The sequence below is a fragment of the Trichosurus vulpecula genome, chromosome 1, assembly GCF_011100635.1.
Source record: "Trichosurus vulpecula isolate mTriVul1 chromosome 1, mTriVul1.pri, whole genome shotgun sequence".
NCBI classification, from domain to species: Eukaryota; Metazoa; Chordata; class Mammalia; order Diprotodontia; family Phalangeridae; genus Trichosurus; species Trichosurus vulpecula.
The window spans coordinates 254,673,243-254,698,284 of record NC_050573.1 but is presented as its reverse complement, the minus strand read 5'-3'; the positions used below and the strand labels follow the sequence as shown (position 1 = coordinate 254,698,284).

Here is a 25,042-nt window from a genome sequence, read left to right as displayed (position 1 = left end):
TGAAATGCCTATAAGGTATGAACTATTACAAAAGGCAGATCATCACTGAACTTGACTAGAATTGGAAATATGAATTTGAGAGTCATCTGCTTAGAGGTGAAAATTAAATCCTAAGAAACTTAGCCTGTGGAATAATCAAGCTCATTTTTTGTTGTTAAATAAAGCAGTATTAAATGATTACTGAAACAATAACATCAATTAATCCCAGAAGTTAAATTAGGTATTCAAAAGTCAAGAAAAATTTAGTTAAAAAATGTAAAAGTTATTTTCCCAGACCCTGGTTTAAGAAATATTCTTTAATTTGAGCTCAATATGGCCCTAGTGAGAACCTCTGATTCATTATCATTCCTTCATAACACTACTTCCTGTACTACCTACAAACTGTCAAAATACCATAACAATTCAAATCTGAGGTACCTAAACATAAAATGAATTCCTAAAATTTGATCTGAGAAGTAAACACACAAATATATGTAAACATTTCACAGATACATATGAAAGGGAGTAAAACTTCCAATTGAATGAAAGCTTCATCTTTTTTTATTAACTAAATACTAATTGATGACTCACTATAGTCGGTAATTTTCATTTCTATGTAGAAAGGAACATAAGAAGAATAGTGACACTGAGATCACAGAAGTCACACTCAAGTTTTATATAAAGACACACACAAAATAGTCTATATTCTTTTTTTTCGGAGGGGGGAAGGCAGGGCAATTGGGGTTAAGTGACTTGCCCAAGGTCACACAGCTGGTAAGTGCATCCAGTGTCTGAGGCCACATTTGAACTCAGGTCCTCCTGACTCCAGCGCCGGTGCTCTACTCACTGTGCCACCTAGCTGCCCCAAAATAGTCTATATTCAAACTAAACTGATATAATGAATAGTTAAGAGAGCAATGTGGTATAACAAATCTTTCATGTCTCTGCCACTTATTAGCCAAGTACCAAAGGGCAAGTGACAGCCTCTCTGAACCTGGTTCCTCATGTTTAAAAAAAAAAAAAAAAAAAAAAAAAAAAAGATAGTCCTTCTACTACCTACCACTCCAGAACGGTTTTAAGGATACTTCTCTGAGCTGAACTGTGAAGAGTAAAGAGATGCGCACAATTTTAGTATCACTATTATTACTGCACATATTATCAGACATAGTTAATGTAGTTTTTCCTTTTCTCTTGAAAATGTTATAAGGGATGCTACCAAAAAAATATTTTATAGAGCTAGAAAAAATAGTAACAAAATTCATCTGAAAGAAAAAAAGGTCCAGAATACCAAGGGAATTAATGATAAGAAATGATAGGGAAAGTGACCTAACCATACCAGATCTTAAACTGTATTATAAATCAGCAATCATCAAAACTATTTGGTACTGGCTAAGAAATAGAGTGGTGGATTAGTGGAATAGATTAGGTTCACAAGACACAGTAGTCAATGACTATAGTAATCTACTGTTTGATAAACCCAAAGACCCCAGCTTCTGGGATATGAACTCACTATTTGACAAAAACTGCTGGGAAAACTGGAAAGTAGTATGGCAAAAATCAGGCATAGACCGACACCTTATACCATTTACCAAAATAAAATTGAAATGGGTATACACTGTAGATATAAAGGCTAATACTATAAGCAAACTGGGAGAGCAAGGAATAGTTTACCTGTCAGATTTATGGATAACAGAAGAATTTATGACCAAACAAGAGAGAGAAAACATTATGAAATGCAGAATGGATAATTTTGATCACATTAAATTGAAAAATTTTGGTACAAACAAAGCCAACGTAATCAAGATTAGGAGGGAAGCTGAAACCTGGGAAAGAATGTTTATAACCAATGTCTCTGATAAGGGCCTCGTTTCTGAAACATACAGATAACTGAGTCAAATTTATAGGAATACAAGTCATTCCCCAGTTGATAAATGGTCAAAGGATATGAACAGGCAGTTTTCAGAGGAAGAAACTAAAGATATCTATAGTCACATGAAAAAAGGCTCTAAATCACCACTGATTAGAGAAATGCAAATCAAAACAACTCTGAAGTACCACATCAGACCTAGCAGATTGGCTAACATGACAAAATACGAAAATGATAAATGCTGGAGAAGATGTGGGAAATTTGGAACACTAATGCATTGTTGGTGGAGTGGTAAACTGATTCAAACATTCTGGAGAACAATTTGGAATTCTGCCCAACGGGCTATAAAAACGTACATACCAATTCAAGAATCGCTATGGAAAATGCCACATACATCCAAAAAAAGAACTATGGAATCTGAATGTAGATTTAAGCATATTATTTGCTTTTTTTTGTGTTTTCTTCTCACGGTTTTTCCCATTGGTTCTAATTCTTACATACAACATGACTAATATGACAATAGGTTTAATATTAATGTACATGTTGAGCTTATATCAATTCACACGCCATCTTGGGGTAGGGGAGGGGAAAGATGGGAAGAAAACGTGGAACTCAAAATCTTAAGTAAATACTGAAAACTAAAAATAAATTGTTTTAAATGTTATAACAGATGACTAGGTGGGGGAGGGGGGAAGAGATCTACTGAGAAATAAGTACAACAAAATAACAAATGGCATCAATTTTTTTTAAAGGGAAAAACTTAATATTTTAAAGAAAAGTCCATATAGTGACTGAAAGTGGTCATTAAAAACACTGAAATTACCTAAGAAGAAAAAGTTTGTCTCTAGGTATATAAAAGTTACATATACTTAAGATATTTCATGTGCATTATCCCATTAAACAATTTAAATGCAGGTTTCCTCCCAGCCCACAGCTAATTTCCTCATTTTGTAGTTGAGAAAAGAAACAATTGTCCATGGACAAGAAGCTAACTACTAGAGACAATTAGGACTAATACACACCTCCTAACTCCCAGGCTAGTGCTCTTTTCACTATATTTCTTTATGAAAGTTAAGAATAGTTTTTAAAGTAAATCAACCTCAAGTTAACATTCAATTAACATTCTTTCTTGATAGTTGTTTAATAGGTCCTCAAGCAAGAATGCCTGGCAAAAATAGCGTAAGGATAATGGTGGTAGCACTGGCAGTAACCGGGGTATCAAAGTTACTTGTTTGGAAGAGAAAAGATGAGAACTGAGTATTAGACAAAATTAAAGAAGACATCCAATGGAAACTTCCAAACATGAAAGAATGGCTTCAAGCATAGAATGTGATCACTAGTAAAAGACTGAGACCAATTTGCCAACTCTATCTCCACATAGCTAAACAATGAACTCACTTTCCTTACTTTCTCTGTTCCCTTTCACTGTTTTTACAAATTATCTTCCCAAGTAGACTTAAGAATTATTGCTTGTTTTGCCAAAGGCCATACCACTTTAAAACCTATAAAGAACAGGGACCAAGATTATCTTTTTCCCTAAGTTATTTGATATATAACCTATCTATATCCCTACAGAGGAACAGAACAAACAAGCACTGACCACAACCCTGTCTCTTAGGCATCAAGCCCTTCACAACCTAGCTCCAACCTGTTTTTCCAGGCTGGTTATACCTTGTCACCCCTTCTCACTCACTCTATGCTATAGTCAAATTTGGCCTTCTTGACCTTCCCAGTACACACTCCACTCCACAGACAGTCCCCACGCTCAATTACTATCTCCTATGAAAAGTCCTCACTAACCTTCTGCACCAATACTTCCTACAAACTACTTTCTTTGCATAGAGTGGCACATAATGGTTGCATAGCTAATAAAATTGTTACAGAGGTGATCCATGTGTCAGGCTTATATGAGATGGTCTTCTAATCTCACTTCCAAATTCTAATATCTCTTCTCCAAAATACCTTGTATTTATTTGGTATATATTTACACATGTAAAATGTAGGCTGCCTACCATGGACATTTTATTTTTATCCTTATCCCCTGGAACTATTAAGTACTCACACATGTTTACTGATTGACCTTGAAGAGAAATTGTGCGGCCAAAGGTAAGGGAGGTTGGTTGTCTTTTAAAGTCCCTCCATAACCAGTGACAGTAGCCTCCTACCTGTTCCACACACTAGACACTCCATGTCCAGACTTGTGCATTTTCACTTGTCCCCATGCCTGGAATTCTCTTCCTCTTCTAATTTGTCTGGCTTCTTTCAAACCTCAGCTAAAATACCACTTCTAGGGTAAGAAACCTTTCCCTACTCCTATTTCCAATTCATCCAGCAAATATCTTGTTTGTATAAAGTGGTTTGCATGACTTGAGAGCAAGGACTATCTTTTTACCTTTCTTTGCAACCCCAGCACTTAGTTCAGTGAAGGGCAGATGGTGGATAATAAATGCCTGCTGACTAACAAAGAAATGGGCTTTTTCTTCCATTAGCATAGAGAAAATGATAGGCCAGTGTGTATTTTCACCCATCTTACCCTTAAGGCCAAAGGTATTTAAAGTCAAAAGATTAAGGTTATACTAGGAACAGAAACATTAACATCATTGATTAGATGCTAGAACAACTCTTATCTGCCTGAAAGCTTTCAGTTAGTGATTTTGCAGAAAGGACTCCAGAAAACAGCTACAGCCCATATCACAGCAACAGCTTAATCTAAACATCCATCATTTCCTGCCCAGTTCCCTCTCAGGTAGGCTGAGCATACTAAAACCAACACCCACCACCATCAGGGAATATTAGAATCTTAAAGCTGGAAGGGAGACTAGAGGTTCATTATCATACAACTCCTACCTGACTCACAGGGTCTTTGCACAATTAGCTCTTACAGAAAGCTTAAATTCATTAAGGAATCTCTTCATCAATCATTCATTCTATAACCAACCACGCACTACTACTGTAAAAGTAGGGACCAAGATTAGATGCAAAACCTACACTTGTACACCTCCAGTGAGGAGGGAAATTCATTACTACCATTTTTTACAGCTTTAATTATTAGGTAATTCATTCTTCCTTATCTTAACTAAACACTAATAGGTCTCCCTGTAACTTCTACCTTTTGATCCTAGCTCTGTCCTACAGAGTAAAATAAGTTTTAACCATTCTTCCATTATGACAATCCTTCCAATATAATCAGACCTTTTTTCATCTGGTCATATCTTCTCAATCCTTTTGCCTAGGTTGTACAAAGAATTACCTAATTACATTTCTTATGTTTTGGTTTGACCCACCACAACAAAACTGTCAATCTTTTGGAATCCAATTATCAATCCAAGCTTCATACCACCTACAGATTTGCTAAATATGTCATGTATACCTTCAATCAAGGGAATGAAATTTTTAATACTACTAAAGAGAAATAAAGCCAGGCAGAAACCCTGAAGTCTACCACTGGAGACTTCACACAAAGTTGACAATCAATTAACATTCTTTAATAGTTGTTCAATTCTGAAATCATCTAAAATTTATTTTCGTTTCTTCATCTCCACAAAGCTGCTGTGATCTACTCAAATGCCTTGCTAATATTCAAGTATGGTATGTGTCTACAATATTTCCCTCATCCCAGTCTCAGCAATCCTATCAAAAAAATAAGGTTAGTTTGCCATGATCTGTTTTTAAAGAACACACTGCTGGTTGTCTACGATGATCAAAGTCTCCCTCCTTGCGCTTATAAACTGTTTTATAACCCATTCTAAAAATTTTCCCTCCATTAGGTTCTACTCAGATGCCTCTTCCTAGTTTGGAAATAGCTTAAGTACACCTCCACCCCCACCCCAAACTGCAAAGCTCTGCCAGGTCTTTCCATTTAAAAATGTTTCAAGTATGAGCTTGGCAAAGTTTTATTGTCTGTCAGCCAAGGCCCAGATTAGCTAAACTGGGAAAGAAATACTCATCATCACATTAGCTAGGGGGTGATGAATTATTTAAACATTAACTCTAAAGACAATCTCCCAGGTTGTGCTATCCCATCAGTGGGAGCAGTGCCCAAATAGATGGAGTAATGAAATTATGAATTTTTCCAGGAACTAACATCAAGTTCACTAGCCTATAGCTGGAAAAATCCATGTTGTTTTCTTTTTTCAAAATTAGAACATATGGCCCTCCAGTCCCATGAAGCCTCTCCTACAATCATTAACAGTAGTTAAGCAATCATACATGAAATATCTTTCCCTATCTAAAAGGTTACCCAACTACTGTCTCTCAAACCTCCCTGGGTTTGAAGAAGCACATACAGAACCTAGAAAACTCCGATCATGTTGGTTTATTTCCCTCTGAGGGAATGTTTCTGGCACCAAATTGGTCTTGTCTTCTGTGCATCCAAAAGAACAAGGAGATCCTACTGGTCTGAATCAATTCAACAAACATTATATACAGCATCTACTATGTAAAAGTATAGACACAAAATAATTTCTCAACTTAAGCTGGTGGTTTATTATAAGGATAAAACAGACAAATGAATATAGTGCTAGAAAACTTGAAGGGGGGAAAAAGGATTGATAACTCAGATATATTCAAAACTAGTTGAACAAAAGAGTAGCCATTAAAGGTTTCCGGACAACTTGGAAGATAAGAGATAGAACAGTTATCTTTTAGAGATGACACAAAGCTGGGAGGAACAGTTAACACACCAGATGACAGATTCATAATCCAAATAGATGTTGATGAGTTAGCTGTTGAGGCAGCTAGGTAGAACAGACAACAGAGTTCTACTAGACCTGGGGTCAGGAAGACCCAAATTCAAATTCAGCCCCTGACACTTAGTAGATGTGCAACCGTCAGTAGATCAATTAACTTCTGTCTCCCTCAGTTTCCTCATCTGTAAAATGGGGATAATAGCACCTCCCAGGGTTATTGTGAGGATCAAATGAGATATTTGTGAAGTGCTTTGCCAGTACTGGTTAATATCACCATCATCATCCCTGGGCTGAATCTATTAAAATTACTTTTTCTACTAAGTTTAGAATTTTATATTTGGGTTTTTTAAAAATCAACTTCCTAAGGAAGGGGTGTCTAGAGAATCTAACTCAGTTTAAAAAAGAGTTGAGGTTTTAGTGGATTGCAATCAACAGCACAATATGGCAGCCAACAAAGTTAATGCGATCTTAGATTATATTGAGATGCATAGAATTCAGGGTAAAGAGGTGATAGTCACATAGTACTTTAGCCTGGTCACAGACTACATTTGTATTATATTATTATTGTCCAATTCTGGGTCACATTTTAGAAAGACATTGATTAGGAAAAAAAAAATCACCAGGATTATAAAAGTTCATGCCTTGGAAATATCTACTGAACAGGGTATGTTTGGAGGAGATGCTGGGCCAGATTACCCTTGTGTATGAACTGTAAGACTCTTCTGTAAGAAATTTTTTGGGCTCCAAGAATAATAGGTACAGCCAGATTAGGGAAGCATTAGGCCTTTGCCTAGATTCTCAATTTTTCTGACTGGTTAATAATGTCAATGGCAATAATAATAAGGAATTCAAATTTTTGGAAAGTTAAAAAAAGGTAAAAATTCTCCTAAGCTACTGATATGAATGATATTTTTCCAAGCCTTCAATCTTCTTGGTCATGAATGAGCCCATGACAGAGGACGCAGCTGCTACTACATACAAGCTATCACACTGCAACACCAAGACAAGACGATGGAGTTACTGGCTGATGCCAAACCCTCCAGAGTAGACTTCAAATTATCTAGAAACTTTTAAGTGTTTCTGCTCTCCTCTTACAGTTTTCTCTCCACTTTAGGAATTATGTTCCAGCCCCTTTCTCAAAAGCCCTACCATCATCCAGGAAAGAAAACTTAGCCTGGGAAAAAAATCTGCAATTCCTTAACGCCTAGCCAGTGGACAAGGGGCTAGGAATACTACCATCACCAAGACTGATGTGGGATATAGCAAGGAGGAGTCAGAGAATTACTCTAAGTTAGTCAAGTTACCTGTACTGGCGGGTCAAAATGACCTTGGACTAATCTAGTCACACTGGTAAACGAAATCATGTCTTTGAGGTCCAACCTATCTCTAATACCAAATTCTAAGTTGCTGTTTAGTCGTTTCAGTTCTGTCCAATTTTTCATGTCCCCACTTGGGGTTTTCTTGGCAAAGATACTGGAATGGTTTACCATTTCCTTCTCCAGCTCATTTTACAGATGAAGAAACTGAAGCACACAGGATTAAGTGATTTGCCCAAGGTCACATAGTTATTAAGTGTCTGAGACCAGATCTAAACTCAGAAAGATGAGTTTTTATCTGTCCTGGCCTGGCACTCTATCCACTGTGCCACCTAGTAGCCCTGTAATTCTGAGTTACCAGAAAAGATAAAAGATCCCCATAACTTCCTACAGCCAAACCCATATCAATCATATATTATGCTAAGCTTAAAAATGCATGACAGGGATAGCAAAAACACCTAGTTCTAGCATAGCTTCAAGACAGTGTTCAATCCTAGATTACTCCTATTGTTAACTGTCCCAAAATAAGTACAATCATTTTAATTAACCAACTCAAAGTTTTAAATTAAATTTTTAAAAGCCTGTAATTCTTATTTCACATTTTGCTTTTGTTTTATTTAGATTCAATTCAAGCATTTGAGTAATGCCTACTAAGAGAGAGATTACTTTATAATCAAATAGAGGAGATAAGGCACCAACAAAAATAATTATATAGTTGCAATATTGCATTTTAGCACGCAAGCTCATTTCCAGTAGGTATCATTTCATTCTTCATACTTGTATCTCTTCTGGGCCTAGCACAAGGCCTAGCATATTTAAATACTTGATGAATAATTGATCCTAAACTAGGACGAGGAAGTGAAAAATTTATCTACAAATTTTTCCTACCTAACCCTATATACATAAGTGCTTGAATATAATAACCAGTATATTAAAACCACCCCCATTTACCCTTGAGCCTTACTTGGTATACTGAAGTTGTCCACAGGATTCCCATCAGGTCACTGAAGTCACAGATGACACCCATGTTGGTACTTTCTTGGTTGTTAAGTAATCAAGTAGAATAAACCACTCATACAAGGACCAAGTAAATCTTTAGAGAAAGTCTCCACCAACAGCATCTTACCTTTGTTTGGCTTCTACTAATAACGTACCTTAACCTCTCAAAGATACATGCCCCAAACCAGTCAAAAATCAATGAAATTATTAATTGAGCTCTTCCTATGTAACAAGATACTGTGCTCGTTTACAGCTATAAACACCCCAAAATACCACAAACGGAAGTTAAGTTTCTTTGTACTGAGACACCTAAACTAGACAGATATTCCTTATATTTACTGTAAACAACTAAATTTCTGCGTTATTTGACCTCTGATATTCACATTATTCCCCCCACTTTTTAAATTTCAGCTCTAAGTCTATGATCCTAAGTAGCAGAGCCAGGCATATCTAACTCATGTTCTCTCACTTCAAATCCAATGCTTTTCATCATATGTGCCATACATTTCCCAATGAGAGACTGATCAAGGGGCAGCTAGGTGGCACAGTGAGTGGAGCACCAGCCCTGGAGTCAGGAGGACCTGAGTTCAAATCCAGCCTCAGACACTTGACACAATTACTAGCTGTGTGACCTTGGGCAAGTCACTTAACCCCAATTGCCCTGCCTTCTCCCCTGCAAAAAAAAAAAAAAAAAGGAAAAAAAAAGAGAGATTGATTAGCAATGGAAGTAAACAAGCCAGTAGTTTCCAAGAATAGGTAGGAATGGGTAAAAGACACGTAAAACCTGCACACCAGTCCAGTTACAGCAAGAGCAGAGAAAGCACAAGGATGAGTACAAGAGGGAATGGCAGCTACCAGTGTGAGCATAACATGGCATTCTGACTCAAGGAGCCCAAGGTCCCTAAGCCCTCTGTTTCTGAGATGCCAGAGTTGCTCTTAAGAACAAGCACCTTGAATCTGAAACAAACAGAATGATCTAACCCCAGGAAGAAGTCAACAAAGGTACCCAGGGACACAGCAAGATCAAATAAAGTTGAGCACCTCTTCCAAAAAGAAAAACAGGAAGTAAAGAACACGTAAAAAAACAGGCACAAAGGCCCAATTCAAGAACTAAAATTGGAGAGAGAAATAAAACACAGGCATCAACCAGCATATATTTAGGGATCTCTATTTTATCAAAGATGTAGAGATTTCCAAAAAGTAGAGAGTTTTAGTCTGTGACAATTCCAAGCTGAGACTCAAAGGGAAAGATGAATTTTCTACAAGGCTTAAAAGAAATTAAGTAAGAGATAAAGATGAAATAACAGCTATAGAGGAAAGAACTGGAGAGAAAATGGCAAACTTCACCCAAGTAAGGACTCCCTCAACACTAAAATATAGTAAACAAATCAATTGATACCCTGATAGGAAGAAAATTTAGAACAAAATCAAAATATCAAAAATATAAGGGCTTTGGGAAAAGGATCAAAGAGAGATATATAATTTAGCAATTAGACCTCTCTGAAAACCATGATCCTAAAAAAACCTAGACACTATATTTCAAGACATCATAAATGAAGTGTCCAGATCTATTAAACCAGCAGAGCTCCGTCTCCCTCTTCCAATGGCTGAAGGCTGCCTCCTTAACTTCGGGTTTACTGGCTAGATTTCTTAAAAACCAAGCCTTAAACCCAGCAGGTAAAATAAAGGTAAAAGGAATCCAACAATCACCTCACAGAAAGATTCTTAAAAAGTGTCAAGATATTAGGAGAAGCCATGTTTTCCAGAGGTAAGGTCCAGCAAGCATGCCCTGGACTTGGCATAACAACAATCCTACGTGCTCACCCTCTGGATGATCTCACTCTGGGACAAAATGTATGGCTTTGACTAGCACCAGGTCACTAAGGGATTTATAATTTTCATATTAATCAGTAACTATTTAGATTTGTTGGAGCTCCCCTATTTCCCAGGAGATTCTGGTCTGAGAGCCAGAGCTACAGCCAACACACTACAGCAGAAAGCAATCAATCACATCTCCAGACACTCTGAATAATTCTTGTGCTTGTAACTGCTAAATGAACAGAACCAGGTGCTGCACTCCTGTTCCTGCCATCCTAAATCTAGTTCCGTACCCCATTGGAAGATCACAAGGCTCAATAACCCTAAAGACTTGAGACAATCACAAGGTTCGAAGATTCTAACAACTTAGGGGCTGTTCCCACAGGATCCAAGAATGCCTATATTGTCCCAAAAATGCCTGCACACATGGGCCTGCCATAGGAACTGTTTACTCAACACCTAAGAATGACTGTGTTGAATTCTACCTTTTTGTGGTTTTCATGCTTAAATACCCTATCCCTGCCACAAGCTACAGGCCTTCCTTCTCAAGAGGACTTAGATTTGCAGACCTGTTTTTCTCACTTTGTAATTAAACTTCTGTTTGATTCCTGACTCCCCTGTTTCTAGCCTGCTTTGTTCAGTTTTGGCCAGGTTAACAAAAGAAAAGTCCTAGGAATGTCATAGGTGAAACATAGAAATCCTCCTGCAAAGTAAAAATTACTGAGAGGAACTAGATAAGAATTCAAGTATTAAGTAACCACAGCCAGGATCACACAAAACCTGCTAGCTTCTACAATATGTTAATCAAGAGATCTTGGAATAGGAAATTTAAAAAGCAAAAGCTATAAACTTACAACCAAAAATAACTTAACCTGCAAAGAGGAATACAGTAAAGTTCTGCCATAATATTCACTTTGGAAATGTGAGTTTGTTCTCCGAAATGATATTAGGGAATAACAAGAGCATAATGTAAATTTTTTCCACAAGAAAACAGCCAAGAAACCTGCACTGAACAGAATCCCACGTGCTCCCTGTTCAAATACAAAATACACACAGAAGAGAGAACAAGAACCCAATGAGCTATACCCATTCATATCCAAAATTACAACTTTTTTTATCTGATAGGAGGAGATAATCCTCCTTCCACCACTTCCCAATAACTCACAAACTGTAATCCTTCCAAGGCCCACTTTTCACAAGAAAACTTCAGGTTTTTTCAAGGTAAAGTACCACAGGGAGAATTTCAGAATCACTGAGGCTACCCTCCACCTTGTAGACATCAACTTTTGCCAACCCAGCCCAACTGACAGGAGCATAGGCACAGCTAGAGCAGAGTCCAAGGCCACAGACTTCACTACTATTTATTTCAGTGTTATATATTTCTGAACTGTTTAATAAGTGTTAAACTGTGCTATTTTTTATTAGGTTACTATCTCTTTTTTTGTGTGTCACTGTTGGAAGTTTTTTCCCCAGAAGCCCTATAGTTTTTATTATGAGATGATTTTTTAGAAACAAATGCACTCTACCAGAATTTAAAGTAAAATCCTACTATAAAAGGGACAAATGGACTTTTAAAGACATAGAGGACACTTGCATTTCTGACAAAGACCAAAGCTGAGGAGGAGCTTGAAACAGAAGCATGAGTCAAAAGAAACCTAGAATAGTAAATTTATTTGAACTGAAAGGACATGTACGATGACGTAGTGCTAACATTTTAACAGGGAGAAAAGAAGTATTCCTTCAGAACATTAATGTCTTCAAAAAATATTAATAACAGAGGACCTGGAGGTTGGATGGCTTTCGTTCTGAGTTTAAAGAGGAAAAAGAGAAAGGAAAGCAAAAGGAATACACTGAAGCACAAAAGAGGAAAAACTGGAGACTTTTTCTCAATATTGGGATGCATGAAAAGAGAAGTACACAAAAACATGGAAAAAGAAACATAAGATTTGGAACTCAGTCTTTAGACAAAGGAGAATCAAAAACAATTTCCCGTGGGGATCCATCAGACTCAATAAGGAAATAAGCAGGAATGGATGGGGTGGGGACTGAGGAGCAGGGGAGTCAAAGGGTCAATAATGCTGGAGAAGGAATAACTGCAACCAAAACCAATTTCTTGATCCAGAGAATGGATGGGGGAAGGGGGGAACGAAAGAGTGAGGGGGCGGGGGGAGGAGAGGAGTTTAAATTCTAAGGGGTACCCACCAACTGGGGAATACCTGAACAAATTATGGCATATGAATGTAATTGAGAGACAAATTCAAAGAGTCTTTGGTAGTATGAAAGGTTGAGTAGTGAAGTGAGCAAAACCAGAACACAATTTACGTAAGGATTATACCATAATGAAAAATAACTTTTAAACACGTAAGAACTCTAATAAATGCAAAGACCAAATATATTTCCAGAGGACCTTTGATGAAGAATGTTACATACACCTCCTGGCAGAGGTGATGGACAATCCAATATATACAAAGAAGCATGCATTTTCTAATGCTTGATTGTGCTTATTTGTTACAAGGACTTTTTTTTCCCCTTTTCCTCTCAGTTTTTAATTCAAAAGGAGGGGCTTTCAAGGTAGTTAGCAACAATAAAGCAAAAAAAAAGAGACGGCCATTGAAATATTTAAAAAAAAAAAACAATACTCTGAATAGAAGGAAGTTCAGAAGGAAGCACAGACAAGCAAGATGGTTTTGAAAGTAACGTTAAATTTATTATATACTTTTCTAAAAGAGCAATGAATATGAAATGAAGATTCAAAGTTGCATATACAATCCTTTTTTGTTCTGCTGTGGATATGGAAATTGCTTTTTTATTATTATTTTAAGTTCGGAATTAAATGAAATTATAGAGGCAGACCTAAAACTCTAGAGAAATACTGCTTATAAATAGGCTGAGCCAATAATTTAAAAAATGACAATTTTACTTAATTTACATATTCAGTGCCTTTACCAAAATAATAAAGGATTATTTTACAGCACTAGGAAAAAAGTGACAATTCATCTGGAGAAACAAAAGGTCAAATATCTTAAGAGAAAAAAAGTGGAGCCTAGCAATTCCCAATTCTCAAACTATGCTACAAAGCAATATATCATTAAAACCGGTTTAAAAATGATTTTAAAAAAACATCATTGAACACAACATACAAAACCAAATGAACATGGTAGCCTGGTGTATGATTAAGCCCTAAAGCCCCAACAGATAAGGACTCAGAATTTGACAAAAACTGCAGGGGAAACTGGAAAACAGTTTGACAGAAATTTGATATAGACCAAGATAGCCTTTTGTGTCATGGACCCCTTTATCAGCCTGGTAAGAGCTATGGACCCCTTCTCAGAATGTTTTTAAATGTATAATATACAATGTGTTCTATTACAAAGGAAACCAATATATTAAAAGTGATCAAAATAGTTTTTAAAAAATAGGCACCAGGTTAAGAACCCCCAAGTAGACTTAAAACATCTCACACCAAAATAAATGCCAAATGAAAATATGAAGTCATACCACAAATAAATTAGAGAAGGAATTCAAATACCTTTCTCAACTCCCCCATTAGACTGTGAGCTCCATGGCAAGGACTGTCTTTGTATTCCCAGAGTTTAGCACAGTATCTGGCACATGGTAAGCAACTAATAAATGCGTGCTGACTGACTATAGATAAAGAGAAAGGTTCAAGATGAAATACGGGACAGGGATGATTACAGAAGAAAAAAAATGGAGAATTTTGATTACATTAAAATTAAAGATTTTGCACAAGCAAAACCAATGCAGTTAAAACTCAGCAGAGATATAGGTAGCTGGGGGGAAAAAATCTTTGTAGGAAGTTTCAATGACTTATCTAAGAAACTGATTCAAATTTCTAAGAACAAGAGCTATTCCCCAATATATAATCAAAGGCTAAAAACAGGTGGTTTTGAAAGGAAGAAATCTAAAGTGTCAACAACCACAAGAAAAAAGTGTTCTAAATCACTAATACAGAAATGCAAATTAAAACTCTGAAGTTCCTCCTTACTCCCATCATATAGGTAAATATGCCAAAAAAGAAAAACAGCAATTGTCTGTTTTTTGTCAACAGCCTGAGGGAAAATAAGCACAAGTAATACACTGTGGAGCTATTCTGGAAAATAATTTGGAACTTCACCAAAAAGTCACTAAACTATATACCTATTCTTTGGCCCAAAGATACTACAATTAGGCCCATACCTCAAAAATATCAAAGAAAGATAAAAAGATCCATATGTACAAAAATATTTATAATAGCCCTTTTTGTGGTGGCAAATAACTGGAAACTAAAGGTGAACTCATCAGTTGGGGAATAGACAAACAAATTTTGGTATATGAATGTAATGGAATATTACTGCTCTATATAAAAGGAGGAAAGGAGTGATTTCAGAGGCACCTGGGAAGATTTGCAGGAACTGGTATTAAAGTGAGAAGAACCAGAACAATTTATACAATAATAAAATTTAAAGACAAATAACTTTGAAAGACTTGAACAATTATCAAACACACTGACAAAATTCGAGGACTGATGATGAAGCTTGTCACCCAATGAGAGTGATAAAGGATTCAAAATACAAAACAAAAACATACATTTTCATATGTTTTACAAGAATGTATATGTATAGCCAATATCACATTGCATGCCATCTTGGGGAGGAGGGGAATGGAGAAAATTTAAAACTTAAGGAAGTGAATGTTGAAAACTAAAAACAAATTAATTTATAAAAAACATACATTTTCAGATATGGCCAAGTGGAAATTTGTTTTGCTTAACTGTTCACATTTGTTACAAAAGGTTTTGTTTTTTCATTTTCTTTCATTTTGTTTACAAGGGAAAATGAGGCTAGAGATAGGTATTTCCCCAATCCTCTCCCCCACCAAAAGAGAATAGAAGGAATCCTAGACCAGTAAGACAGCTTTCAAAGTTACATGTTGAATTCATTATATACTTAGAAAGAAATGGAAGCTGTATATAATTGATTAGTAGTTTTATGTACAATCCTTTCTGCTCTACTACGTATACATAAAATGCTCGTTTTATTGGGTGCTTAAGTTCTAAATAAAAACTAAAAATCTGAACTAAATAAAAAAGTCTTGTATTTTTTATCTTCCTATATCCTATGACGGGATATTATTATGTCTATAAAGCAAATTACAGCATCATACTTCTTTACAAGCCAAGAGAAAAGTTACAAGTAGCTCAGTACATGGGGGTTACACTTCTCAGAAGAAGCAAGATGAGTGAAGGTAAGGACTTTTGAAGCTATGAAAATGTAAAGAGTTCAGTAGTGTCAGTAGTGTAAATGAGAAACCATTAAAAAATGTCTCGTATTGAAAAGTGTGTACAAACAGAATCCTATTCAAAATCTGTTGTGCTACAACATCAATGCTGTTATGTTATGGGCAAAATTATGGCATCATGAGACTCTAAAGTTAAATCTCCTCCCTTCATTGCAGAAGTAGAAGACACTAAGTGTAAAATGTATTATATATTGCCAATCATGTTCATTATATTATTATACTTAGTTCCACTGAATTAGCTTTTTTTCTTTTCTTCTGAACTATTCTGTTAAAGGGGACAGCTCACTGGGTACAAGGGAGAAGGAGAAATGCATGTGATACAAAGATTAAAAAAGTTAAGATGAATAAATAAAAAATATTAAACATAAAAACAAATAAAACAAAAGCCTGCTGCTAAAGTATAAAACCAGTTGGTTGCTTTGTTTTCAAGTCTTTGTAAAATCATGAAGGTGGAAACGCCTAAGAGGAGAAAATGGAAATAAGTAGGTATTAACAGAAAAAAATAAAAATTTCATGTTTGAAAACAATAGCAGAAATAAAACTGCACTGTATACATGACTGCCTTTTTTTCTTTTCAAAATATTTACTTACAGATCCTTAAACCAAACAGCAGTAACCAAGACATTCCTCTTAATGGAATTCCATTTTAATGAACTGAAACAAGGTTGTTTCTTAGCACTGCACTTCTAATCCTCAAAAAGGGTCTCCTAGCCCCTGGGAAGGAGAGATGGTAAGATCACAGTCTTCAATGTTTGGGAACTCTCTCCAGAGATGCAACATAAATCCATTTACGTCTTAGAGTTGTCACAGGCTCAAACCTTAAGTGACTAACACAAAGATTTTTAAGTCTCAGACGCACTTCGAGATCTACCAGATTTCTGAACCCACAAGATGCACTAGACAAGAAGTTCTTAACTTTTTTCCGTTATGGACTCCCCCTTTGGAAGGTGAAACCTGTGGAAACTCATTCTCAGAATAATGTTTTTAAATGTATAAAAAATACACAGGATTATAAAGGAAATCAATTATACTTAAAAGTTTATTTCAAGTTCAACCCAAGATTAAGAACCTCTGAACTAAGGTTGTCTAAGATCAGGAGTGAATTTTTTTTTAAAGGACCCTGTGATTGTTTCAGCTGATAAAAAGAAAGCTATCAAATGAGATTAATTTCTCTACTCTGCCATCCATGCCTCTTTCTTTACTATCTCAATTATTTTCATCCTTACAACTCTAAGATTGACTTACAGAAGAATGTTGATCATATGCATTTGTTGTAGTACCCTACAAATGAGATATCAGAGAGCCTACTCAAAGGAAAAAAATCCAGGACACAGATAGGATCGTAGCTCTAAAACTGGAAAGGAACCTCAAAAGACATCTAGAATAACCCTCTTATTTTCTAGATGATGAAAACTGAGGCCCAGGAAGCTTAATTTTGGTCTTTATGACTAGAAGCATGTATTCCGAACCAACTTCGATTTGTATCCATGCTCTCTCTGCTCCTTACTATCTGTGTGAGCACAAGTCTCAACCTTCCTTGGCCTTCGTTTCCTGTTATAGACGTGAGAGAGGGGGCGGGGAAGAATTAGATATGGTCTAAGGTCCCTTTCAACTCTAAACCTCAAGATCTAGAGGATTTCAATCTCTTACTTTGCTTCGAAATTCTTCACTCAAAGCTTCAGGGTTCTTAAAAAGAATAAAAGCTCCAAGAGGGCAGGAGCTGCCTCACTCGAATAGTCATACCCCCCAAAACCAGCACACCACCTCCAACTCAAAAAGCCCCAAATAAATGCTTCTTAATTGACTTAAATCCCCTAAGGTCACATTCTCCAAACCCTTTCAGAAACAGCAGCTCTCTTTCTCACCCACACTTTACAAAGAAAACAAAATGGAAACCGAAGGGGTTGGAAGCAAGGGGAAAAACTGCTACAACCACCCTAGGAAATGGAAATACTATCAGTTTTTTTTGGTTTGAAGAATGAAAAAATTACCATAAAATCTAACTCAATTAAGAAACCATTCCACAACAATGACACACCGAAGAGGGCCTTTAAGTCAAGACAACTAGCATTTATTGAGAACCTACTATGCACCACTAGGAGCTGCTAATACAAAGAACAGCAAAAACAGTAAACCAAAAAGGTGGTTTTGGAGGCCCTAGACTGTAAGCAACCCGTGGGATAGAGGCTGAATCTTGGAGGGACGAGGGGAAAATCTGGGTATCCTTGGGACCCCGCCCCCCCCAATTTCGTGGGAATGGGAGGAGGGAGCTATCACAGCAGCCCCTACACCGCTGCCTCTAATTGACATCCAAATCTAGCCCCAAAGGAGCTCAACACCACCTCCCCCCGACCCCATTTCCACCAGGACCTGCAGGCCTGGACCTGCGAGTCTGGGGTCCCACAGTACCGGGGGCCTCGAGGAGTGGGGGGATAGGGAGTTGAGGGTACCCTCGAGGCTGGGGTCAGGAGGGGGAGGAGAAGGGGGCTCCCGCTAAGATGGGGGGAGGGTAGGCGGCCGGACCCGAAAACGCGGTCCGAGCTTCCGGTCGCTTCCCTCCGCCTCGCGAGGAGCACACCCTGGACCGCACCGTTGGGTGCGTGCCGCCCCAGCCTGAGGCTCGGGGTCCGGGCCGGGGAGGAGGGGGAGGAGCTCGGGGCGCGCGCATTTACTCACACGTGCTGACAGGCCGCGGTCCGCACCGGGGTCTTGAACACCTCCTGACAGACCGGGCAGTAAAAGTCGTCTTCGGTGTAGGACGTGGCGGTGGAGAGCGTCTCGGCCATGGTGCGGGACTGGCGGGAGGCGGCGATGGCGAAGGCGGCGGCCCCGGGCTTGGCTCCCTGCGCGCACGGAGGGGAGGGGGAAGGGGAGAGGGAAGCCGCGGCGGCGTCAGGAAGCGGCTCGCGCCAGGAAGGGGGGGGGCGGGGAAGGGGGGGAAGGAGTAGGAGAAAGAGAAGGAGGAAGAAGAGGTGGACCCTAGGGAAGGAGCCGAGGGGGAGGGGGCGGGCGCAGCAGTGACCGCCACTTCACCCATGTCAGTTGCTGGGGCAGATGATTATGATGAGGACGGGACCTCTCCCCCCTCCCATCCCCCGCCGGGACCCCTCCCCCACCCCCATATAAATACAGGAACCTTCCTGGCCGGCGGGGGGAGGGGCCCGCCTGAGGAGCCAGTCGCCCCTCCCCCAGCCTCTGAGCTGGACCCGGGCCCTGGCCCCGGCCCCGGCCCCGCGGGGAGGAGGAGGAATAGGAATAGGCCCTCGCGGCCCAGCCTTACTTGGGCTGCTCGACGGCTAGTTCGGTCCGCGCGGCTCGGCCCGACCCGGCCCGGCCTGAGGAGCAGAGACAGGAGGGGGAGGGAGCGGGAGGAAGGGTTTCACTTTCGTTTTCGCGCGGCCTCCCTCTCTCTGGGTAGGGGGTGCCGGGAAACCGAGGTGGCCGACTCTACCGCACAGTCTCCGCCTCCCCGGGCGGAAGCCACCCTCCCCCCCCCCCCCCCCCCCCCCCCACGCCGCCCGGCGGGGGGCAGAGCCCCGGCCTCCCTGGGGGAGGAGGGATGTGCTCACTTCGGCTCTGCTCCCCCCTCTTCTCCTCCTCCTCCCCGCCCCCGGCCTGCCCCTTGCCCCTGGGCTGTGGGCCACCGAGCCCGGGAGCCTCTCTTGCCCCGCCCGGTACCTGGCTAATTAGCGTGGCCGCCGCTCCTCCTCCTCCGGCTGCGGCTCCTGCGGCTGCTCCTCCTCCTCCCCCATTCTCTCTTCCAGCTCTCTCTCTTCCCACCCCCTCCCTACAAAGTCCCCCCCCCCCCGTTCTTTTATTCCACGTTCTCCTCGGGCTCACGATCTCCCTCCAAACCCCCTTTTTCCAGTATTAGCTTTTTCCCACCCTCCCCAGCCACATCTTCCTCCTCCTCCATCATCCCTCATTTTCCATCCTTCCCCCACCTCTGTCCTCCCATCCTTCCCCCCCCTCCATTCTCCTATCCCCCCTTTCCCGTCCTCTCCTCCGCATCCTCCCACCGCCCTGCCCTTCCCTGACGCCGCCCCCGGCCGCCTCAGCTCTTCTGCCCCTGCAGCCGAAGACACTGACTTAGGAGGCCGGGAGTAGGGCTGATGGTACCGGCGCTCCCTTCCCGTCCCTTCTTTTCGGAGACGTGGCCCAGAGCTGGGCTGCTGCTCCTTCTTCTCCAGCCGCTTCTGCCGCTACAGCAGAGGCGAGGAAAGAGGCGAAAGCAGGGAGGGCTGCGTCTCCACTGCTCACCGACCCTGCAGGAGGGACGTTCCCAAGCTCATGATGCACACGGTTCCCCCCGCCCCCCACCGGCAGCTCTCCCTTGGCACTGCCCCTTGCTGCTTGCCTTTGGGTCCGCTGTCCAGAGGACAAGGACGAGAAAGAAAGCAGGGGATGGGAAGGGGGGCGTGAGAGTGGGAGACAACCGGCGGGGCTTCCATAGCAACCACCTTGGTTGGCTTTGGAGCAGGTTATGACATAGTAAGCTGCGGCAAAACATACACTCATGAGCTCCTTTTTAACCTCCCTGTTTCTTCACTAAATTACAACCCCCAAGAAAGGGTATGAACACTACTGAGGCTGCTGACTTGACTTCCCCCACCTCTGAATCAGAAGGGAAAAACCTTCACTTTAAAATCCCCTCTTTAGATTGAGCATCACAGTTAAGAGCGAAAAGAGAGAGATCACCTAGCCCAACCCCTACATTTTACAGAGGAGCCAAATGAGACCGGAGAGGTACTATCACTTTCCCCAAGGTGACACACTAAGTGGCAGAGCCAGGAAGAGGTCTTTGGGCTCTAAATCCAGGGCTCCTTTATTTAGCTCTGAGGATTCCAAAGCCCTTTGATTGGAGCTGAAGTTATGCACCTCACCTCCACTCTACCGAAGGATGTTGCTAATGATGTATATAGGAGCAGCTTTTGTGTAGGTGACAGTCCTACAACTCAAGGACTTGGAATTCTGATCCAGATTCTAATCTGTCACTAACTCGGTGTGACTAAGAAAATCACTTAATTTTTCTGTACCTCGGTTATGTTGCTCTTTGGTCTGTCGGGCTGAAGAGGACAACCAGGAATCTGGTGGGAGGAGAGGGGAGGAATAGTGAGAGTAGGATACAGCCAAAGAAAGCTTCTTTATTTGAATGCATTATCTGCAAGTAAGAAAGGTTTAGAACAGATTAATCAATCAATAAACATTTTTAAACACCTGCTGTGTTCCAGGCACTATTCTAAGCTGGCAATACAAAAAGAGGGAAAAGACAGTCCTTGCCTTGTGGCAAGCTTACAATCTAATTAGGGAGACAACGTAAATACATACAAAGCAAGATATATACACGATAAATAGAAAATTAAAAGAGAGAAAGCACTGAAATTAGATATCCTTAGATAGTAGTGTCAAACTCAGAAATGAGGGTCACTAATCCATACATAAGGATCCCTGTGGACTACATATTGATGAGTTTAAAATGTGATGTCTTCTGTACTGTATTTTTTTATTTTGTTAAACATTTCCCAATTACATTTTAATCTGATTCAGGCTGCACCCTGGAGCATGGCAGGGCCACAAGCCTCCTGTTTGACACCTCAGCTCTAAGGAATCTTCTTATGCTAAATTTTCAAAATTCCGAATGATGTCATGAAAGTGTGAGGGATACTCCTTGAAAAATATGGAACCCTGGAGGTGGAAGAGGCATTAAAGATGCATAAAGTAATTTAAACTTCCCCAGTATTCTCTCTTGCTTAGCACAATTATGTAATTATGTAAACAGGCTTAATTAACTATCTTTGAGGCATGTAAATTTCCCCTCTCTATCCACCCCATTGTGAACCCTCTAAATGTAGTTTAATCTGTAACCTTACTTAGTTTACCTATAGAGTCTGTTTCCTTATGGGATGTATGAGATTATGTTTCTGTTTAAGTTTGTTCAACTTTTATGGCCTAAGAGGATATATGATTGTTACAGGTCACAATTATTTCTCTGAAATATGGAAAGTAACTGCCTCTATGGCAGCAAATAGAGACCATCTCCAGAAGTGTAACAATAACGGAGCGAAGAACATATAACTTTATCAGGGGAAGGAACTTGGAAATCATCCAGCCTGACTCTCTCATGTTTTGAGTGAGGAGCTTGAGGTCCACAGGTATGGAATGATTTTCCTGAGGTGATCTAGTTAGTTAGAGGCAGAGCAATTCAAACCTCGATTTCCTGAAGGACCATTGTTCTTCCCACTCTACTATACCATGTGGATGGATCGAATAGTGGATGACAGTGGTACATCTACGCAGAAATTCCCCGAAAGCAATTAGAGATGGGGGGGAGTGGATTCTCGGTAGGAGATCAGGATTAGAGATTTGGCATCTCAAAATCATAAAATATAGAGCTAGAAGGGACTTCAAAGACCTTCTAGTACAGAGAATTCTGATGGAATCCTAATAAAGCTGCCTTCTGCCCCAATATTCTAATTTCCTTACGGACCTCACTGAACAGCAGGCATGTCCACATAATCTGACTTTAACCACACCACGAACCCCCAGACTCAATACAGCCACTGCCCCCAAATCCAATTCACATATTTGAACAGGTGTGTTCTTAACCACAATCACATCATCCAGTTAGCCCAAGACAGGACCACAATACCTGACTATCCATCTTGACCAGACAGGGCCACAATAACTAGCCAATCGGAGGTAAGCACGACCAGGATGTTTGACCATTGAACCATAGAAGAGACCTCTCCCCATTACCTAATCCCTTAACAAATCCCTCCTGCCTTTTAAATATTCATAATTTCAATTGTATTTACACTATAAATTTGACTGTGTTGTCTTTACCAAATTGCCAGGTCCTCTTGAACCTAGCCCACCTCTGAGGGCGGTCAATCCTCAATAAATGCCTGTACTTGGATTAAAGGTAGTCTGACTCTGAATTTTGCCACTATACACCACGAAACCAGAACAATTAACATGGTGTTCGTGAACTTTTTTATAAACAAAAAATATTTTATTAACAATTTCAATATAATTGGTTTCTTTTTTAATCTTAGATATTTTAGTTTATGCATTTAAAAACATTTTTTTCTGAGAAATGGTTTAAAGGCTCCACCAAACTACCAAAGGGGTCCATGACACAAAAAAGGTAAAGTATCCCTGCTCTGTTCTAGCCCCTCATTTTGTAGATGAGGAAGTTGAAACCTGAAGAAGTGAAATCATTGATCCAAAGTCACATAGCCTCCAGAAATTACTAACATCACAGGTTAAAGCATGCCTGTTCTGCATGGAAGGGTATATTAGGAAGGCTGAATTTATGATTTCCAAGAGAATCACATACATGTCTGAACGGTTCAGAACCGCAGGATATAAGGAATTCCCTAAGTAGAAGGCAGAAGAATTAAAGCATTTATTCAAGCTCCAAAGTAGCAGACCCATGAACCAGCATCCCCATTTTGGTATCTTGGTCAAGAGCTTCCAGGCCCAATAGGTCCGCCTCACAAGAGTAGCCAGGAGGCCACAGAAAAACATGATGGCATTAAACCAAATCATGTTCATGCTTCCCCTCTCTGGTAAGAAGATTACCCACTGGCCTCAAGTCCTAGCTCAGCACTCCTCAGTCCACACGTGGGTCGGTTCTGCTACTGGCCCCTCCTCCTTCAGCTTTATCTTCAGCTTCAGCTGTAGCTGTCTCTGGCTCCAACAAAAATCAATCTTCAAGCTGTCTTCTCTCCTCTTACAGAGTTTTTGATGTCATCAAGCGTCTGTCTGAATGACCAGAGCTTGGGCTCTGGTGATTGGTTCTTGAGTTGGCCCCTCCCCTTAGGACCCTGGGAGGTTCACATGCACATAGGTTAGGTTAACACCTAATGGGGATTAGCACCTGGGGCTTAGCACTTAGTAAGGCTCAATGAAATACACTGAATTACTCAAAAAAAAAAAAAAGAACAAAGGCCATTTTGCTTACCAACACAAAGAGAGAGAAACCAAGAGCAAAGAAATACATTTCAGGTGAAACATAAAGTCTGGGAATGGTGAGAAGAGACAGAGATCAAGCAGTTGAAAAAATAGTGCAAGCTGAAGGAATCATGACATATGAATGTAATGAAATACTATTATATCATACGAAATAATGAAAGGGATGGTTTCAGAAAAACCTGAGAACAGGTTAAAGAGTGAAGTAAGCAAAACCAGGAGAACAATTTGTACAATCACAATTTCTAAAGATGTGCAACTTTGAAAGTCTTAGGAATTCTGATGAACACAGTGACCAATCACAGTTCCAGAGGATGAATGATAAAATATGCTACCCACCTCCAGATGAAGGTGATGTGTTACAGGCTGAGTTAGAGCTGAGCCCTGCTCTCCTCAGACCTCCAGGCCCAGGGGCCTGCTGAGATAAACTCAGGGCTTTGGGATGTGGGTGGAGCCAGGAGGAGGGGTCTCGCCTTTGTTGCCTCCCTAGAGATTCCAGGTCGGACCTGCCTGACCACGTGGAACTTCCAGCTCTCTGGCAGAGCATGTGGAACTTCCGGCTGCCTGACCACGTGGAGTTTCCAGTCTTTGCCTGGACTGCCTGCCCGCAGGGAGCTTTGGGTAGTGGGGGAGGAGAGTAGGCGGAGTCAGGGCGGTCCTAGGACCCAGGTGTATTAGCTTTACCTGTCTTTCACCCACGTAACCAAAGAGTGTACCTACGTCACTAAAGGTATAAATGTGCTGCTTGCTGAAATAATAAACGGAGTCATTCACCATCTTGTTCGGCTCCCGCCCCGTACATTGTCCGCGAGATCAGGCCCTTTGCTTAGGCAGAGGCCTGGGGCTTGGGGGGAACCCCGAGCGTAGTCACGAGGCTTCGGAAGCTCGTGACAGTGATGGACTCAGAATGCAGATTGAGTCATATTTTTTGTTTGAACATGGCTAATATAAGAATTTTTTTTTTTTGCTTGACTACACATGTTCGTAATGGGTTTTATTTTTCTTGCTTTCTCAAGAGGTGGGTGGGATAGTATTTGGAGCTAAAAATAAAATTGCTTTTTTTTTTTTAAAGAATAAGATCAGAAGAAAAAGCCACTTAATTT

The 25,042-nt window shown here is 40.2% G+C and overlaps 1 protein-coding gene across 2 annotated transcripts in view; it reads right to left on the bottom strand.

The window, feature by feature from the left end:
* The window catches only part of RNF138 (ring finger protein 138), a 46,712-nt gene extending 26,960 nt beyond the window's left edge, over positions 1 to 19,752 (bottom strand). The window contains exons 1-3 of one of the 2 annotated variants that reach the window (XM_036756764.1): positions 19,644 to 19,752; positions 19,246 to 19,300; positions 18,642 to 18,808 (exon numbers count right to left, since the gene is read on the bottom strand). In XM_036756764.1, coding sequence (XP_036612659.1) covers positions 18,642 to 18,751 — 110 coding nt within the window. In that variant the 5' untranslated portion in view covers positions 18,752 to 18,808; positions 19,246 to 19,300; positions 19,644 to 19,752. Of the gene's footprint in view, positions 1 to 18,641; positions 18,809 to 19,245; positions 19,425 to 19,643 lie in introns of those variants that run through there. The other variant, XM_036756772.1, reaches the window with a different exon arrangement.
* Positions 19,753 to 25,042: the final 5,290 nt, after the last annotated feature.